Genomic DNA, 21,012 nt, shown 5'->3' on the forward strand with positions numbered 1-21,012 from the left:
ACAGTAGAGATAAGAAAAACTTCTGAAACCTAGAAACTGTAAACTTTTAAACTGCCTTTTTTTCTTTGCTAGCTGCCAATGTTTTGCTGTCTGAACAAGGAGAGGTAAAATTAGCAGATTTTGGAGTAGCAGGACAACTAACAGATACACAGATAAAGAGAAATACTTTTGTAGGAACACCATTTTGGATGGCTCCTGAAGTAATAAAACAGTCAGCATATGACTCAAAGGTAAGATTAGAATAGATTTCTCTTTTTCCAGGCATTATCCAGAGCCCCCTTCCTTTCCATTTTTTTTGTTAGATTAGCTAAATGCTTTGGGCAGGCTGTGAATTACATGGTTGCAATCTGAGACCCACCGGGGCCATTTTATGTACAACTGCTGTTGTTCGTGCACTTAAAATCTTTTTTCCCCTGATCTACTCCAGTGACTTGAACGTAATTGTAGCTTTTTTCAGGTAGTAATGCATAGTTGCATTTAATTTACTTTAGCTGTTCTTTTGACTTACCACACTAAACAGATATCTATAGAATTTGACTGTAGGAAGTGCTGATCATACTTCAGACCTTCTATATAAAGCAAGTATATCATGCGTTTAACTGCATATTTCTTTACCATATTGCAAAACACAGAGTTTGAATATAAAGCAGTGATCTTGAAAACATGTTAAATACTGATATAATTTTGTATCTGCAAAATAAACTCCTTTATTTTAATTTATCTGTCCTGACTTGTCAATGAGCGCTTCAGTGTTGTTAAGGAGTGCATCTCTTATGCTACCCAAGACTTGGCACTGCTCATCTTCTCCTGTATATAAAAAGAGGCATAAAAACCTCTAAACAGACAACTGAGAAAGTAAAGGGTCTCTGGTCATCAAAATCCTCTAAGCGTAGGGTTGAAAGTAGAGTGCAGCCAAAATCCAAGCAGTCTTTTCTGGTAGTTTAAAACAGCAATGTTGACTCCAATCTTGAGGCAAGTATAGTCAACTCCAGGGCCTGAAGGGTCACCTGGACTTGACCACGGTACCAGAGTGACCTGGAACTATCTGGGCACCAAATACATAAGAGGTGTTTGTGGCATAGATCTGGTGAACCTGTGTGTACTAGTGTGCCTATCTGTGAAGGGAGGTATTGTTGGTGCAGTAGTTAGTATGGAAACAACATCCAGTGCCTCAAACTTCATGGCCATTGGTAGTATTGAATGGGGTGCTTACAGTTCTGGCTGCTCTACACTCTTCGCTGATTCAGCACTAGTCTCTGGGACAGGGGTCAGCCCCTGCCACACGTGGCACAAGCAGCACGCAAGCGGGGAGCTCAGTGGTCCCCAACTGATTTTTCTGTGGGTCAATGGCCCCTGACTCAAAAGAGTTCCCTACCTCTACTGTGGGCTCTAAATAAATTATTGAAACCTTTTGTATTGTACGTATTTCACTTTATTTAAAATGAAATTTGATAAACTAACATGAGAAAGTTAAAATGCTTAATCTGTTTAATACTTTAAATTAAACCATTCTCCCCAGCTACGGCACTAGCAAAATGGCTTGGGCGTAATTATGTAATTAATTGCGAGTTTCCATTAGGAACTGGTAGTCCACGGAAAGGTTTGCATTGACTAAGGTGGTCCCCTGGGGGGTGTGATGGAGAGATCTTCCCTCCCTCCCCCCGGGTGAGCGGCATGGCCCAGGGCAGGAGAGATTGCTGATCCCTGCTCTAGCACCATAAGAAATAGCTCCCCCTTGATCAGCAGAATGTGTTTTGTAGTCCTCTGATTTGGAATTTGGCTCTTACGTTTCACAGCTTTAGAGCCAGTCACACTACTCCACACTTAGATATTACTTCTCTAAGTTGCTTTGAGATGCTCTAGCTGGAATAGCATTGGACATGTGCCCAGGGAGTTAATGGGACTCTCCTCTGTTTCAGTGGCTGATTTGGAACCCATGAGGATTCCTCCCTGATTTTTAGGTCATACATGAGGTGTTCCTGCTCTTTGTCATCAGAGAATAACGGGAAGTTTACTTGCTAGGCACTGCCTGTTCCTGCACCTCGTACCAGGCCCATTGCTGAGCACAAAGAGATGGTTAAGGAGGACCCTAATTGATAACTAGCATAGGAGGAACAGCCTCAATGTAAGCTGGCGCCAGCCTTTTCTTTTCCTGTTGAGGCAGTTTTCTTGGGATGCATCTCATCCTCTCATGATGTGCAAGTTGACTCAGGTTCAGGAATTCAGTTGGAGGAGAAGGAATCTTCCCACTTCCTTTTTGATACTGGTGAGCTTACCTATTATCATTGCAGTTTTTTGAAGTCTACTAAGTCACAATGGCAGGTTCCTTCATTGCATTTTCCCACCTCAAAAAGATCCAAATGTAAACATTGTTCCATCTTGGGGGTTCTAATATTTTTACTCCCCCTTTTTCATCCTTATTTCTCTGTTAGTCACAGCGGCCAATGAAAGGGCATTCCAGTATCACCCCTCCTCCCAAATTAAAGATATAAGAAACTAGATTTATTTTGTAGAAAGGTTTTTTTTTTTTTCTAACTCAGAATTGCTAGCCAGCAAGCTCCTTTAGGACCATAGGTGTATGTTTAGACTACATGCCTCTGCTGACAAAGGCATGTACAATAGGCTACCTGACATAGTCAGTGAAGCGGGGATTTAAATATCCCCAGCTTCATTAAAATAAAAATGGCCACTGCGCTGTGCCGGCTCAGCTGATTGTCGGCACAGCGCAGGAGTCAAGACGCAGATCGGTCGACAAGGGAAGCCTTTGTCGACTGCTCCCTTATGCCTCGTGAAACTAGGTTTACAGGAGCGGTCAACAAAGGCTTCCCTTGTCAACTGATCCGTGTCTTGACTCGTGTGCTGTGCCGACGATCAGCTGAGCTGACACAGCACAGTGACCATTTTTATTTCAATGAAGCCGGGGATATTTAAATCCCCGCTTCATTGATTATGTCAGGTAGCCTATTGTACGTGCCTCTGTCGGCCGAGGCATGTAGTCTAGACGTATCCTATGAGTGTAATATTTACAAGTCTATATTAAAAATATAGACACACGTTGCTGGATGATGCTAGAGTAGAATTCTCCTTTTTTGATGATTAACAGAAATTTGGAGCAAAATTTCCCTCCAGGCTGGACTAGATGTAGCAGATTGAGCTCCTAGAGTCATCACTTCTGCAGTTGTCATTCACAAGAGTTCTTGGCTGCAAGCTTCATGGCTTGTGCAAGAGATCCAGCAAAGAATATAAGGCTTGCTTTTTGTAGTCTTCACTTTTTTTTGGCACAGACTGAAAGCTCCCAGGAGTTGAGGATTCTAGGACAATTTTAAAGTCTTAGGTGGTTAGTTGAGGACATCACCCCACTTTCTAGAATGCCAGATTCCATTTTCCTCATGCTTGCTAGCTATCTTTCCCACTTCCTCAGTGCACAGTCCTGGATTACTTCAGACTGATGTGTCTTAAGCACTGTGGAAGTGGGATATACTGCCCAGTTTGTTTCTGCCCTTCACTCCCTGTTCTTCTTCAGAGACCACCTCATGAGGAGTTTCTTCTCCACAAGCTTCATCCTCTCCTTTGGATAGGATCCATACAGAATATTCTGCATAGTTTCAAGATGGAAGTGGTTTGTTACTATTATTTCTAAATCATAAAAGCAAAGGGAAAGCTTGTCCAATTTTAGACCTGTGGCAGCTCAACAGATATCTCACAAAGATGAAGTTTTGCATGATCACCCAGCATCCATTATTCCCTTCCTGGATGCTAGTATTATACCTCCCCTCAATTTAAAAAGTGTCTATTTTTAGAGTCCTATGCAGATACAAATGTCTACCTGTGGATGTGGATATTCGTGGATAGGAATTGGTATGACCCCAGACAGGAGATGCAGCTGGGGCTGATGCAGCTTCATGTCCAGGAGGAGCTGCTGGCATAGGGTATTGGTTCTTGGGAGCATCATCATCATGCGCCTCTCCTTTGGTCACAGCATCTCCTGGGAGTAGAACTCTGTGGATCAGTGGATACCGATTTATATCCATTGATATCTGCATGGAGAGAGAGACATTTGTATCCACGCAGGGCTCTGTTTTCATGTGGCAATTTTTCAAGATCACCGAAAATAGCTTTCATTTGTAGTGAAATACTCATTACTCCTTCACTATGCAGCCTTTCGACCTGGGGTTTTTGTAAAATGTCTAACAGTGGTATCTGCTTTCCTGAGAAGGCCAAGAGTTCAAGTTTATCTGGACTTGAACTTAGTTTTGTTAAAACTTATGAGGCCTCCATTTGCGCTTCTAGTAACATGTTTCTTGTTACACCTGTCACTGAAGGTGGCTTTGTTTTTAATAACCATCTCTTTAGTTGGAAGGATGACTGAGCAGTATGCTCTGATGTCTGAACTATTTTCTTTAAGGACAAGGTGTATATGTGCGCTCATCCAAGATTTCTCTCTAAACTGGTATCCAGTTATATTAACCAGCTGAGGTATTTACATATATTTTACCCCAAATCATATGCCAATTAGAAAGCAACAATGCCTGTGCACTTCAGAAGTTAAAAGAGCCTTGATGTTCTTCTTGGACAGGACTAGACAGTTTTGTTTATCAACCCAACTATATGTGGTCATTGCAGACAAATGAAGTGTCTCCCAGTAGGGATGTAAGCGAATAATTGAGTAGTCAACTACTTGAAATACTTGCTTCTTCTCCCCACCCCAGCTGCCTCTGTAACAGAAGCAGCAAGAGGGAGGGGAACAGGAGCTGATGCTGGGGGGAGCTGGCTTAAATGCCTGTTCCCTCCACCTAGCACATTCTCCACAGTGCCACCTGTCCCCCACCCCGCGCTGCTACCTTTATCAGAGGCAGCAGGGAGTAGGGGAGGCTGCTGTGGAGCAGGCTCACCATGGGCAGAGGCTGCTCCAGCAGCAGTCTCCGTCCGTGAGGGGTCCCAGCTCCCTGCTGGGACCCCCGCAGGCAGGGGCTGCTGGACCTGGTGTGAGCCAGGACTGAGCAAGCTTTTCTCATGCTGGTCCAGGACTGCTGTGACACTGTCCCAGCTCATGCTGGTCAGTGAACTACCCCCTGCTGTGACTCTGCAATTTGAATGCAGTACGAGCCAGGTTGCCTGCGCAACTGGCTCAAACTACATTTAAACTGCAAAGCTGAACCAGGGATAGTTCCTGGACTGGCGCGAGCCAGTACAGAGCACCTTCCCTTATAGACTAATCGTGTAGTCAATACAAATTTTATCGTCTACACGATTAGTCAGTTACCCGCCTCATAACATCCTTATCTCCCAGTCTCTTCATAGAGAATTTCATCATGGATCGCCTCCTGTATTGATATTTGTTATGCTCGCGCAGGTATTTCCTCGTCAAGCAAAGTAATTGTGTATTTCACAAGATCAAGTAGTCTTGATGGCGTTTCTTCTGCAAGTCCCTATGCAGGATATTTTCAGGAGACTAAGGGGGGATATAATAGAAGTCTATAAAATCATAACTGGTGTGGGGGGGAAAAAAGTAAATGAGGATGAGTTATTTACTTGTTCCCATAACATAAGAACTAGGGGTCACCAAATAAAATTAATAGGTAGTAGGTTTCTTGACTGGTTATGTTATGGGTTTATGTGCTGATGATTGTGGACATACCGAGCTATAATTTTTTACATTATTACATGGGCTCAGTTGTATTGCAACTAGGCTGAACATCTTTGTATTTTAGTTGTATTAAGGAATTTTATTTTATTTTAATTTTTTTTAAATTAATTATTTTATTTTATTTTTATTTGCTGTTTTAGATCCTTGTAGATGGTCTCAGGTTTTGACAAGAGTTAAATGAATTAAATAAGGTTTTCAAGCCATTAATTTAATTGTGGTTAATGGTATGAATTATTGTGCTGTTAATAGAATACCATTTATTTAAATATTTTGGAATGATTTCTACATTTTCAAATATATTGATTTTAATTATAACACAATACAAAGTATAGTGTGTTCACTTTATTTTTCATTACAAATACTTTTACTCTGTATCAATCAGAAAAGATAGTATTTTCCAGTTTCCCTAATGCAAATGCTGCAGTGCCATCTCTTTATCATGAAAGTGGAACTTACAAATGTGGAATTATGTACAAAAATAACTGCATTCAAAAATAAAACAATATCAAACTTTAGACATTTTTTGGGTCGGGGGTCAAATCAGAAATCAGTCAGGGGCTGCACACAAGTGAGAAGCAAAAAAACCAAAAACACTGACATGGCCCCTGGCTGAGAAGCAGAAAGACATTCCCCTTACACACCAGAGCCTAGAGGGGCCCAAACTAGTAAATGTTGTGCGCTCCAGTCCCGTGGAAGGAACTGGCGGGGGCTGGAGCGGCAGCATGAGCTCTCCAGTGCTGGGGGGAGCCCTGAGCTTGGAGAAGCCAGATCTAGGCTATTCAAGGGGCGGCATTTGGCCTTAGGTTCCCCACCCCTGGCTTACAGCTTCACTCCGTCCTACGTCCAGCCAGTTGCTCAAAGAAGTTTGGTTACAATTTGATAGAGATAATGCTCCCTGCTTCTTCTTTGCAGTGTCATTTGAAAGTGAAAACAGGTGTTTGCATGGCACTGTTGCAACCGAAATTACAAGGTATTTGTGCCAGATGTCCTGAAGATTTGTCTGTCCTTTCATTCTTCCTTTACCATTTCAGAGGGTATGCGTCCATGCTGATGATGGGTTCTGCTCAATAATGATCCAAAGCAGAGCCGACTGACAAGTGTACATTTTCATCTTCTGAGTCAGATGCCCTCAGCAGAAGGTTGATTTTCTTTTTTGGTGGTTTGGGTTCTGTAGTTTCCGCATTGCAGTGTTGCTTTTTTAAGACTTCTAAAATCATGCTTCACACCTTGTCCCCCTCAAATATTGGATGGCACTTCAGGTTGTTAAATCTTGGATTGAGTGCTGTACTTATCTTTATCTTATCTTCTCACTTTGGTAACTTTTTTGCATTTTGTCAAATCTGCTGTTAGTATTCTTAAAATGAACATAAGTCATTCATGGTCATGCGAGACTGCTAGTCCATGAATACATGGCATAATGCAGGTAAAACAGAACAGGAGGCAAATAAGTCTCCCCCAAGGAGTTCTTTCATAAATTTAATGCATTATTTTTTTGATGAGCATCCGCATTGAAACATGTCCTCTGAACTGATGGCCATAGAATGAAGGGGCATATGAATGTTTAGTATATCTGGCACATAAATACTTTGCAATGCTGGCTACAAAAGTGCCATAGGAATGTCTGTTTTTACTTTCAGATGACGTAAATATGAAGCAGGCAGCATTTCCTCCCTTAAATGTAAACAGACTTATTTATTGGCTGAGTGATTGGTTGAACAAGAAGTAGGGACTGAGTGGACTTATAGGCTCTACAGTTTTATATGATTTTGATTTTGAGTGCAGTTATGTAATTTAAAAAAATCTAAATTTGAAAGTTAAACTTTCATGATAGATTGCACTACAGTATTTGTATGAGGTGAATGGGAAAACACTATTTCTTTTATCATTTTTACAGTGCGAATAGCTGTAATCAAAAATATGTGCATTGTACACTTTGTAATCTGTGTTGTAATAGAAATCAGTGTGTATTTGAAAATGTAGAAAAAAATCCAAAAATAATAAATTTCAATTAGTCTTCTATTGCTTAACAGTGCAGTTAATCATAATTAATTTTTTGAGTTAATCATGTGAGTTAACTGCAGTTAACCAACAGTCCAAGAATCAAATCAACATCATCATTGTAAAGTGGTATTTTATTAATCATAACATAAAATGCAAATTGGGTGTGGTACTTAATCACATACTGCTATCACATGTGTATTGCTCCCTTAAGGACACTGTTCCAAAAATCAAACTGAAAGTAGTGAAAGTGAAAGTAGTCTTGGCCTTCTCAAGCAAATGTATTTAATTACTATGTCCCTTTGTTAAAACTTCAAGTGGAATGCAGTAGGTTGTTTAATAAGAGATTAATAGGTATATTTTATATGAAGAGTAGAAACCCAGAGTTCCATGGAAGAGAGTCAGATTTCAGTCATTTTTAATTAGTATTTTCATTCAGTAAATGAAGCATAAGATGAGTGAATATTGGTTTTGTTCAAACAATTACAGTTTGCTAGAAGACACAGAATAGGGGAAGAAGGTGCAAGGAAGTTAGTGGTTTTTGATTAAATAATACATCATGCTCTAGAAAGCAGTAATTTGCAACAAAGTTGTAAAATAAGTTGTTTCTCTCTTTTTCCCATGCTCTACCCTCTACCCATATATCTATGAAGATTGTTTGTGTTACAGGCAGATATCTGGTCATTAGGAATAACAGCCATAGAACTTGCAAAAGGAAAACCACCACATTCAGCGTTGCACCCTATGAAGGTTTTATTCCTCATCCCAAAGAACAATCCACCAACACTGGAAGGAAACTACAGTAAACCCCTCAAAGAATTTGTTGAGGTCTGTTTGAACAAGGAGCCAAGCTTTGTAAGTTTTACAAATATATTTGTTTTTCATACAAATATCAATATGTAGTATAAAGCATTTAAGTGTTTTGCAGGAATTCCTTATATGAAGCTTTTTACACGAAGAGTTTTTAAGAGTAGAAATCTGTGGCATGGACAGTCAGGATAAGATTAAAAGGAAATTTATTTTTATTTAAAGCTGAATTACATTTTATAATGATGACTGATTGCTAAGTAAAGCGACAAAGATTTTGTAATTTTAAATGGATATGTATTGTGGATCTTAGTAAATAGAATTCTTCCAAAGAAACCCCCTAATTTATGAATATACAGTATCTGGTATGTAGAGACTTTTTTGTCAAAGAATACTGAAAAGGACTTTCACTAAGATTGAAAGCCTCAAAGTATGGTACTGAGAACATTTTTTCATAATATATTTTACTGAGTATTTAAGTGCTGTTTTTTTAAAAGTGAACTGAAAAGCTTATCTGGGAAGCACTGTGTTTCTCATACTCTAGTTGGTGATATTACCTGAACACACAGAATTATAGAGATCTCTGTTTCCTATTAATTCTTTGAGAGTTTCTTTGTATAAGCTCAAGCTTGAGTATATATAGACTGTGTTCTAATGTGCCACATACTAACTGTCCCTGTGGTCTTTGCTATCACACAGCAAATGGGAGTAAATAAGAATATACGAAGGAAGTTTTCATGTCCATGTGTACAATTAGTGCCTTCCATGCTACTGTGCTGTTGAGTTACTCTTCAGCTTGCTGCACACTAACTTCATTTAGACTAACTCAGAGAGTGAAGTCATGTTGAATGTGTGATATTACAATAATTTAGTTGCCAGCAGATTTATATTACCCAAAGGGTAAAATTTGCACACAGAAGACTTTATAGATGCTCAATTCTACCTGGTATTAATTCATGCTTTCTCAGAACATGAGAGCTTAATTCCCAAAATTCAGATCTGGAAATGTACAGATCTGCTTACTTAGATATTAGAACAAGGTTAGGATTACCAAAAGAGAACACCTCCAACTACGCACAAATGTTGGCATGCCAAATTTCAAATGGCTCTGATTGTCTCAATTTTAGAGCGCTTTGAAAAACTGACTTGGAATTGCCATGATGTTCAATCTCACAGTGTTGTCTGTGACGCACTGCACCCCATGTTCATCAGAGTGGTATCATTATGATCTGATTATAACATAATTATGATGCCTCTTTTATAAAAGTTATGTGAGGTGTCTCTGAAAAAGTTATGATTTGCTGAATGTGATTATCCTATTTGTGTGCATGTATCATTTTTCTATCTAAAGATAGGAATAATGACTATGTACCGTTACTTCAAATGTGGTTATGCCTGAATGACACCCACTAGGCAAGATGCTTCCAGTCTAGACAGCTGTTTGTGAAGGGTCTGCTCAAAGTAGAGGACCATTAAGGGAAACAGTAGATCTTAGTAGAAGCTTATCTCCTACCTGGTGAGTCTTCCCGGAAACATTTCAGACAGCCTATGGACAATGGGTATTCATTAGGAACATGCAAGAACATGTGACTAGACCATTATGATATTAAATTCCATTTTGTAACCTAATATTTTTCCACATACTGGGCAGAACACTGCCGTATGGCAAAATTATATAAGGTGAGGAGTAACATCATGCTTTTCTTTACTGTACCACAACTGAACACCTGAAAGAAGCTCTGGAAGACAAAGGAATTGGAATAGGGGAGGGGAATCTAAGATGCAAAACAGTTACAGTTTTTATGCCTTAAGAATCTGCACGCTTGTTGGTATCACCAGTTAGGGTGTGAGATTGTTAATTCAACCCCATATAGCTGGTATATTATGGTTTAGCATGCGTTTGCTGATTTGCTAGGTAATCTGCTTTCATCTGTTTGCTATTACTTATATTATTTTAAAATCTATCTTTCTGCAGTTATTAAACTTGGTTTATGTTTGATCTTAGTCAATGTGTTTCGAGTGAAGTGTTGGGGAAAATCTCAGCATGATTGACACAGACATGTTGCATATCTTCCTCACATTGAGTGAGAACCTGACATATTAATGATCTTGCATTGCATAGATCTCTGTGCAATTCAAAATAATATAATTCTGGGTTTATTCTCTAGTAGAAGTGCAAGGCTGGGCAGCTGGGAAATAAGGATATTAAGGACTAGTCGACTGTCCGATAAGTATTTGCTTGTTTGTTAAGGAGTAGTCGATTCCCCTCCCTTGCTGCATCAGAGAGAGGCAGCAGAGGAGGAGGGGGTCCTTCAAAGCGGCAGTGCCAGGGATCAGCTGTGCGGCACTTCCACTTTGAAACCCTAAGGCGGTGTTTCATAGGGGGAGCCGCTGCAGAGCTGATCCCGGGGCTCAGCTGTGCGGCACTGCCCCTTTAAAACGCTGTTTTGGAGCATGAACGGGGCAGTGCCACATAGCTGAAGCGGAATCAGCTTTGCAGTGGCTGCCCTGTTGAAATGCTGCCTCCGCGTTTCAAAGGGGCAGCCCTGGAGCCTGGGGTCAGCTGAGGATTCCCCAGCTGATCCCAGGTTCTGCTGAAATGTTGTGCGGAACTGCAGTCAGCTGGGGAGTCCGCAGCTGACCCCAGGCTCCGCCCAGCATGCAGTACAGCATGGAGCCCCGGTTCAGCAGGGGACTCAGAGTCCCCTGCCGACCCTGGGCTCCATGTCTTTTAAATGCACAAGAGCCCTTGTTGGGGACTCTTGTACATTTCAAAGCAGGCACCAGCATGCAACCCCAAGTAAGTGGGACTTCCTGCTGGTTCCATCAACTACTCGACTAGTCAGTTAATCGCATTTTAACATCCCTACTGGGAAATTGCTTTGCTGGTGACTCAGCCAGCCTCTCCGGGCCCTTTTATCATCCAACAGCAGGTGGTGCCACACACCCAACTGAGTTACCTGAATGCTTTATCTAAGCCACTTATGGACAAACAGGAGACATCAGCAATGTGAGAGAGGCCAACCCAGATGAATTATTAGGGGACACAGTGGTTCTAACAGCTGCCAGACTGCACCCTTGGGTGTGGGGGACAACACATCCTAGTCTGCAGTTTAGTTTTTCTTCTTTGAGTGATTGCTCATGTTCATTCCATGTAGGTGTGTGCATGGTGCATGCAAGTGTCATTGGAAATGTTTTCCCTTAGTAGTACCTGTTGGGACAGCAGAGAAGCCCCTGGGAGTAGCACCGGCTAATATATATCAGCTAATATATACCCCTGTTGGCCCTTCACCTCCTCATTTCCTTCTTACCACTTGTGATGATCTTTGGAACATTCCTTGGTTCTTGCTCTGCAATTGCCTCTTAGCAGTTCTTCTCCTTGTTTTAGTAGTTAGTTAAAAAGTTTACACTTCATTGTTCTTATCTAGTTTTTAGTACCTGTTAAGTGTAGTACTTAGTGTTAAGCACCAGGTGCAGGGCTTGCTTTCTGTCTGCGGTGCATCTTGAGGGGCATGCCCAGGCCCCAAGTCTTCAAGCTCTGCCGGAAGTGCCAAAGCCTATGCCCTGTGGGGATCCTCACACAGCCTGCCTTAGATGCCTTGGAGAGGCCCACTTGTCCGAGGCCTGTAAGATCTGCAAGGCCCTTAAGCTGCATACCAAGTGGGAAAGGGAGTCTCGCTTGAAGTTCATCCTGACTGAGGTGGCCTTACACTTGGCACGGTGCAGGCCATGGCACCGGTCACAGTCCCTGGTGTCCCAGAAGAAGAGAAGACCTAGCAGGGGCAGGTCTCCCTCGAGGCATGTGCTCTCTGTGCACCTTCAAGTGGGGCATGCAGCACTATAACTGGCATAGCACCTGGACCATCGTGGTCAGATCAGCACCTCTCTAGTCTGCGCCAAGACACCAGTCTGGCGGGGGTCTTCCTGGAGCCCTCCACTCCAGATACCTTTAAGGCAGCAAGAGATTTGATTGAGCTGACCTCGTTCCCAACCTTGGCACCGAACCTGGCCAAGGAATGAGGATCTAGATGGCACCGCCTCACATCCTCGGCACCTAGCTCCTTGGCCCTGGAAGTAAGAGGGGTCCTCTGCACTGCCCCATGCCAGTAGCTTTGAGCCTCGGTCCCGGGTGCAGCACCATCTCCAGCCTCAGCATTGGCCGCAGCCCTCGCTTCTTCCTGCACACTGGCACCGGAGTTGGCACTAGCACAAGGGCCTCGGTTAGCAACAGCCACAGCACTGGGTCCCTTGAAAGCCGTCCCTTCTCCATTGGGCACACTAGCACCTCCACAGGCCATGCCTCCACCTCCTCCTCGGCACTGGGGGAAGCCAGAGTCAATGGCCCAGTGCACTCCAACTGGGAGGTCACCAGCTGCTACTGCTACCGGACCACCGTGATAGACCTCAGAGTATTCAACAGACTCCAAGGCGGAATCAGTTTGGTGGTCCTGAGGCTCCAGGTCTCAAACCACGCACCAGTACTACTTCGGCCATTGGTCGCAGCACCTCGATGCACCAGCAGCAGCAGCATTGGCCTCAGCCTACCCCGGTGCCAGTGTTACGGCAGCCCTAGCCACCATAAGTGCAGGCTCTGACTCAGTGGCCTTTCTGGACCCCTTGGGCCTCCCACGAGAGCCAGGATGTGGGGCCATCTAGACAAGAATCGCTCTTCTCGGGGCCCCTCCCTTGGCAACGCCACTGACCTGCTCCCCTATGTTTGGCCTTTCCTTTCTCCCGAATCAGGCTTCCCCGGAACCTCACCCAGAAAGGGGGTCCCTCACCACCCCACCACTCAGCCTGCTCTGTGGTCTCTTCTGTAGTCTCTCAGTCCCCCTCGCAAATTTGCCATCCGGAGGCGCTGGGTGTGAAAGGGTCCTCCTCCTCCTCACTAGATGAGACGCTTGGTGGCTCTCTCCCTTCCATGCCATGCATGGACTCGAGATCCCATCAGGAACTTCTTCGCCGCCTAGCTCAGAGTTTGGGAGTCCAGGCAGAGAGGGTGTCAGAGGATTTGGACCCTACTATCAACATCCTGCATGCTGACACCCCTACCAGAGTGGCCTTATCAATCAATAAGACCATGACCAAAACCACAAAGGAACTCTGGTAGACCCCAGCTTCTATCCCACTGACAGATAAAGAAGTCAAGAAGAGGTACATTATGCTGCAAGAGGAGAACAAACACCTCTTTTTCTCATACACCTCTGGGGTCCCTAGTTGTTCAGGTGATGAACCAGAGAGAGAGACAGGGTCAGCCACGCCCCATTCTTAAGAGCAGAGATGCCAAGAAAATGGGCGTCCTAGGTAGAAAGGTCTACGCTATGCATCTGGAGGGGGGGTCTTCAACTTCGCATAGCGAACCAGCAGGTTCTTCTGAGTTGCTACACATATAACACTTGGGCGAACATGGGCAAGTTCTCCAAACTGGTCCCTAGGGACTCTTGGCCTAAGTTAGGAGCCCTTCTGGAAGAAGGCAGGATGGTATCCCAAGCCGCTCTCCAGGCTGCCCTGGATACAGCCAATGCAGCTGCCCGCACTATGGCTGTGGAGCTGGTTTGGTGTCGCAGGTCTTGGCTGCAGGTGTCCAAAGCACCCTCCGAGCTCCAGACCACTATTCAAGATCTCCTATTTGAGGTTCCATCCTTTTTCTCTGAGCAGACTGACCAATGCCTGCAGTGTCTCAAGGATTCCCGGGCCACCTTAAAGTCCCTGGGGAACCATACAGTGATAAACCAACGGCATTCTCTGTTGGGCAGGAATGCTTCTTGGTTCTCTCAGCATGGCACCTGCCCTGATTTCTCCCACCGTAGAGGGAGAAATAGTAATGGGAAGAACGGCAGATGCCATTCATGACCGGGTCAGGGCCCATCCAACAAGTCCTCAGGTCCTCACCAAGAGTTTTGAGGGTGTGCCCGGGGACAGCTTGCCAGCCTCACCTTTCCTGTTCAGAGACCGCCTTTTCCCTTTTTGCTGGGCCTCGAAATCCATTATCAAAGATCGTTGGGTCCTGGAAATGGGAGAAGGGGGGTATGCCATCCCCTTCCTTTCTATCTCTCCTTCTCCCCCTACCCCCATCCCTCTTCAGGGACCCCTCTCATGAGCATCTCCTCTGGGAGGGAGGTCCAGCCACACCTAACCCTAGGGACGGCTGAAGCGGTCTCCCAGGAGTTCCTGGGCAGGGATTTCTACTCCAGGTACTTCCCGGTTCCCAAGGCCAAAGGAGGATTTCGGCCTATCCTGGATCTCAGGGAACTCAAAGCCTTCATCACCAAAGTCAAATTGAGGATGGTGACTCTGGTGTCTGTCATCCCCTCCCTAAGTCTTAGAGACTGGTATACAGCCCTCGGTCTAAAAGGTGCCTACTTCCACATTTCTATTGCACTGCACCACAGACAGTTCCACCTCTTTATGGTGGGCAAGGACCACTATCAGTTTATGGCCCTCCCTTTTTGCCTTTCTATGGCCCCTAACGTGTTCATGAAGTGCATGTGAAGGAGTTATAGGTTAGATGGTAGGAAAAACTTTCTAACTTGAAGAATAGTTAAACACTGAAATAAGTTAAGCCTGTCATTGGAAGTTTTGAAAACCAGATTAGACAAACACCTGTCAGGAATGGTTAAAGAGATGCATGCTCCTTCCTTAATGCAGGGGACTGCACTGTGTAACCTCTCTAGGTCCCTTCCAGCCCTAGATTTTTGGTTTTGTTTTCAGTAGTAAGCCATCAAAGTTTCTGATTCTATTATGTCATCAGTTTTCTTTCGCTTTTCAAATCATGATATGAGTGTCATCTCAACTGTTTCAAATACAGAGAAAAAGGTTAGACTGTGGCTTACAATTAATTTTTATTTTTAAGAGACCAACAGCAAAGGAGCTTTTGAAACACAAATTCATAATACGAAATGCAAAGAAAACATCCTACCTGACAGAGCTCATTGATAGGCACAAGAGGTGGAAATCTGAACAGGGTCATGATGGCTCCAGCTCTGAAGAATCGGATGCGTAAGTTTGTTGAGTCTATAACATAATAATTGTAAACACAGAAATAGAGGAGAAGTTTCTCAAGTAGTTGTGTATCATTTTGTCTAGTTAGCTGCTGTTCTTCAATTAAAAATGTTTGGGCTCACCAGGCATGTGAAATTAAAAACTTAATTGAAATGTTTGAAGGCTTTCAAGCCCAGAAAAGTGAAAGAAGGCTTATTATAAAAGATCTAATGCAGTGGCCCCCAACGTGGGGCCCGCGGGCACGATGGTGCCCGCCGGACCATTTCTGTGTGCCTGCAGAGTGATCGGGGCCGGCCCTGCCCCCAGGTGCGCGGAGCATGGGCTGTGCCGGCCCCGGGCGTGCAGCGTATGGGCGTCCCTGCCCCTGGGCGCATGGCACAGGAGCAGCGCCGGCCCCGGGCATGCAGCGCATGGGCTGTTCTGGCCCCGGGCGCGCGGCGTATGTGCAGTCCCACCCTTGGGCGTGTGGCACAGGAGTGGCGCCAGGCCTGGAGTGTGGCGCATGGGTGGCGCCGGCACCGGGCACGCAGCGTACAGGTGGCCCCTCCCCTGGGCCCGTGTGCAGCCCCAACCTCGGGTGCTTGAGTGGCCCCGTCCCCAGGTGCCCGGCAGCCCCAAAAGGTTGGGGACCACTGATCTAATGGATTGAGGGAGGATATGTTTTTGTGATTATTTTATGCTGAAGCCAGTTTGCTCAATCTGCTCTGGCATCTCAATCTGTTTCAGTCCTACAGTGCTCAACATGCACTCATTTTTGTACTAGAAAGTACAAAAAATTATGTACATGACTAAATTAAACCAACGCTATTAATCTGAAGTTAAGATTGAGAGTATGTGTTAGCAACTAAAAGCCAAAAAATGTGTAAGCACATTCCTGGTGTTTTTAAAAACTGAGAAGAAATCAAGAGTTCTATAGATAAATGGGACTTGCAGATGGTCGTTTTTTCTTCTTTACTCTCTTACACTTTGAGGCTCTTGTCTAAAGAGTTCCTAAAAGGAGATTTTGTTTAAAAAGAGAGGGAAGATGGGCATTGTTCTGTTTATCTCTTGTCTTAGAAAAGGAATCAAGTCTGATGTTTCTTGGTTTTGATGAATGATTTGATAGGGGTCTTTGGGATGTGGTTTGCAGTTATTGTGTGAAAGTTCACAATTAAGGGTTCCATATATTGGCAACAGGGTCGTTAGGGCTGTCGGAATATACTTAAGGTCATGAAGGTGAAGGGAAAGCTGCTTCTTTGTTCTTAGACATAGAGAGGGGGGAGATCATTTTCTGATGTCTTAACTTTTAGAAATGTCTTAGGAAATGGGCCTTTTGGTGTGACTCCCTTTCTCTAAAGCAGTGGTAGTCAACTTGTGGCCCACTGGTGTTCCACCCACAGCCTGTGGATGCCCTAGCATATCTCTTCTCCCCCCATGCATCTCTTGCACACAAGAGCACTGGAGCCCTACACTTCCTACTCTTTTCCTTCCTTCCCAGCACTTTCACCTGATTCATGCTCCATCCCTGCTCCTTTGTTCATCAATTGCTTGCCACATTCCAGTTCTGGAAGGGAAGGGGGAGAAATAGGAAGTGCGGGGCCCCGGTGTTCCAGTACGCAAGAGACATGTGGGGGTAGCTGGGGGCTATGGGGCCATAGATGGAAACCCAGTGGACCATGGGCTGTTGAAGCACTCTGAGGTGAAGGAGTCCTACTCATGTACTCTAACCACCATTCCTGGTTGCCCAACCGTGCCCTATGGAGGAAGTTGGATTGGCTCATAAACAGAGGGTACTAAGTATTGGTTCTGATGGCACTGTAGATACAAGCCAAGAACCGATGTTATCAGGGAACTCATGGAGGATAAATTTTCTACAAGTATTATTGTGAAGATGTTCAGGTGTTGCTATGATCGCAGTAAAGAACCTGCACAGAATAAAGTACTATCTTTTTCCTTTTTGTGATTGGTAGGAAGGAGAAGATAATAGGCAACAAGTAACTTGAGTTTAGAAATTTTGCAATTTGACAGGTACTTTGAAACAAATAATTTGTACTTAAAGAAACTAATTGTATTTTATATTCAAGTTTTTATAAACAAAAGTAAAAATATCAAAGTGAAATCATTGTTTCTTTGCAAGTGCAGGGTTTTTGCATGTCTTATTCAGTGTAAATGTAAATGTCTCAAATGTCTTCAATCTGTCTGCATGGTCAAATGGTTGGACAAGGTTCTCAGTATCACAGTCCTTAATCATTTAATATCTGCCATTCAGAGTATACTCATGAAAGCTCAACTGATTGGTCTGGGCATCTTAGTGGTATAGTAGACTTGAGGATATCCAAGTCTGTGTTTTATGGTATTTTTTACCTTTCTCATAGTAGCCAGTACAAACAATATAAAGACATGCTTTGAAGTTTGATGTCAGTCCCATTTCTGGTCCCGCCTCTGGTCCTGCAGGACCCTCCCTGGCTGGGGCTTCTCCAGGCTGGTGGGGCTGGCCACTGCCAGAGGTTACCAACAGGGAGAAATTAATTGTTAAGCATACCAGGAAGCCTCCTGCTTACTCATATGCTTAACGATTAACTGTTTTAACATCCCTAGTTGATCCCAGCAACTGAGAAGCAACAGCCCACGATAGAGCAAAGTGGCAGATTTATTGTGTCGATGTTTACAGATATTGAAGCGATGTATATTAACATCTTATTTGAAAAATATTAATAGTACAAAGCAAGGATACAACAGCTTGCAGTGGTCATGGGCAGTTTTTTCTGTCCAACATGTAACTGTGCTTATGGTACTCACAGAGGTCTGACCTCATGTATATTTATTCACCCATAGTGTTTGCTGAATCCTCATTGGTTGGCTTCACGTGAGACTTCATCATAATCAAATATCCATAAGATGGAATTGCCACAGCCTAACAAAGCTGTTTGTAATAATTCCTCTTTAGTATGTACACCTTTGAAATATTTGTTTACTATTATTCTTTCTTTGCCTTATTCATAGTTTAGTCACACTTTACCTGATAAATCTTTTAAACTTTTTCATGTTACTCTTTTCTGGCTTCCTTCTCATCACCATTATTTTTGTTCCCACATTCTGTTCCCTGCTGGCTGCTCCTCACTGGGGCTCCCACGGCTGGGGCTTCCTGCCCTGCTGCTGCCCTGCTAAAGCTAGCCCGGCTGAGGTTCCCTGCCCCGCTGCCCACCAGCTGCACTGGGTTTCGACCAGGGCTGCCCAGCTGCTGACAGTCCCGCTGCTTCTGGGGGTTCCTTGGGATTCCCCAGCTCCGGGCCACCTGGCAGTGTTCCCAGGATTCCCTGGCTAGGGGCTGCAAAACTGACCCTGCTGCCACTGGGGATTCCCCTGCTGGGGCCACTGCCAGTGTTCCCCAACTGGAGCTCCCAGGCTGCTGCCTGGCCCTACTGCCACTGGGGTTTCCCAGTCAGAGCTGCTAGGCCATCCCAGCCCCACTGCCAACCGGGGGGGTTCCAAGAGTTCCCTGGCTGCTACCGGCCCTGCTGTCAAGGACTATCCTGCCATCTGACCCCACTGACACTGGGGGTTCCCTGGCTGGGGTGGGGGAGGAGGCTCCCTGATGCCGCCTGGTCCACTGACACCGGGGTTCCCCTGCTAAGTCACTGCTGGCCAAGCTGGGACACTGTAGATCCCACATTTTCCCAGTTGGCTCCTGCAAATGGGGCTTTTTGGTCCAACAACATCCATGGCCTTGCTGGACCATGGATGTTACCAGAGCAGAGAGTCATGAATTTCGGAGGCTCAACCTGTAAAAGTGGATTCCAACCCTTGAAATGTTATGCACAAATAAGTTTGTTAGTCTTTAAGGTGCCTCTTCATTGTTTTTGCTGAAACAGACTAACAGATCTACCCCTCTGAAACTAGACTGAATTATGTTCAAACTCCAAAACTTTTTTCAGGTTTCCAGTAATTTGGAGCCATCTGTGCACATCTGTTATAATGCTAAAAAGTAACATCCCTGGTGTCATATAGTTTTGGAAACAATTGTCAGAGGTAGTAAACTAACGTTTGTCTTTCTGCTTGATCTTTATTTAATATACAGAAAAATATCTTATTTCAATATTTAAACAAAATCTTTATTTAAGACCCAATCTAATCACTCTTACCATATGCCTGGCTTTGTCTGGTCTGAGAAGCATGATGTTCTAAATTCACTCTCAAATGTGAAGGTTTTAAGATGATCTTGGCATTGCTAATTCAATATTACTGTGTAGTAAAGTAAAGAAAAAATTCTGAAACGTTTTAGTATTTTTTTTTAAGTGAATCAGATGACCAGGCCACAGGTGGCCATGATTCTGGGGACTGGATCTTTACAATCAGAGAAAAAGACCCTAAGAATGTAGAGAATGGAGAAGCCCAGCCACAGAAACTAGGAAGTAATAAGGTACTATATTAATGTTTAATGCTAAAAGCAATACTTGAAAGATGTACATGTAAACCTACTAATCCAGTATAGTTATCTAATGTTTTTTTCAAATTTTGTTTAACTTGAGATATTCCTTTGACAGATTAAATATTTCAAAATCTACAAAAACCTTTTAAATTTATATATAGTGTTACAGACCTAGCGATGTAATAGTGTAGTTGATTAACCGATAAGCGAAAGCTTATTGGTTAATGCTATAGACTATACATGTTCCTCTCCCCTCCCCCCAAGTAAATTTTTTAGCAGGCTGGTCAGCAACCTGGCTGAGTCCCGGCTTGCACAGGGTCCGTGACCCACCTCTGTGTTGGCTCTGCATTTAAAGTGTGTTAGGAGGCAGGTAGGCAGGCACTCACTCAGTTCTGGCTCGCGCTGGGTCCAGGAGCTCAGACACCCCATCGGGCAGGGGCTGCAGCTAATTCTGAGGCAGCAGTGTGGGGTGACCGGAAACTTGTCCACGAGGCAAGCTTGTTTTTAAACCAGCTGATAGGCAGCAGCACGGAGTGGCAGGGGGCTTTTCAGGAGTGGGGCCGGAGCACACTGGCTGCTGGTCCCTCCCCCAGGGATTATAGTATAGTCGAGTAACTGGTAAGAATTCCTGAGGTTAATCAACAATTTAATTAACTGATATTTAATATCCCTAGAAAAACTCAGTGTAGATGGCTACTATAGTTTGATGGAGGGCGGACATGATGGGAGCTGAGTGAATGGTTTTTTGTTTCCTGAGTGAACTGCCAGAGATTGCTGCCATATAATCAAGGCATTTGAGTCTAATTAAGAACTTGCCTGAGACGGAAGGCTGAGACATCTGCAGCCAATTAAGGCCGGTGGGCTGCATTAAAAGGCTTCCCCCAGGTAAGAGAGGAGGAAGGAGAAAAGTGGCAGACTTGAGAGAAGGGGTTGTATTGCTTAGAGCTGAGAACTAAAAGAAAAGATTAACTTAGGTACCATGGAGAAGGTAGTAGGGGAGTTGGGGATGTGGACCTGGGAAAAGGCTGTCCTATTGGGGCTAGAGGAAAAACCCTGTCAGTTGCTGCTACCAGGGTCACTGGGCTGGAACCTAGGATAGTGGGCAGGCTCAGATTCCCACCAACCTCCCCACGCCACTAAAAAGTCTGAT

General features: G+C 44.1%; 1 protein-coding gene across 1 annotated transcript in view; it reads left to right on the forward strand.

The window, feature by feature from the left end:
* STK24 (serine/threonine kinase 24) overlaps positions 1 to 21,012 on the forward strand; it is an 86,348-nt gene that overhangs the window by 49,879 nt on the left and 15,457 nt on the right. Inside the window, exons 5-8 of the mRNA XM_075918782.1 lie at positions 73 to 230; positions 8,315 to 8,500; positions 15,306 to 15,451; positions 19,730 to 19,853. Of these exons, the coding sequence (XP_075774897.1) occupies positions 73 to 230; positions 8,315 to 8,500; positions 15,306 to 15,451; positions 19,730 to 19,853 (614 nt within the window). The remainder of the gene's footprint in view (positions 1 to 72; positions 231 to 8,314; positions 8,501 to 15,305; positions 15,452 to 19,729; positions 19,854 to 21,012) is intronic.

Source organism: Pelodiscus sinensis, chromosome 1, assembly GCF_049634645.1.
Source record: "Pelodiscus sinensis isolate JC-2024 chromosome 1, ASM4963464v1, whole genome shotgun sequence".
Classification (NCBI taxonomy): Eukaryota; Metazoa; Chordata; order Testudines; family Trionychidae; genus Pelodiscus; species Pelodiscus sinensis.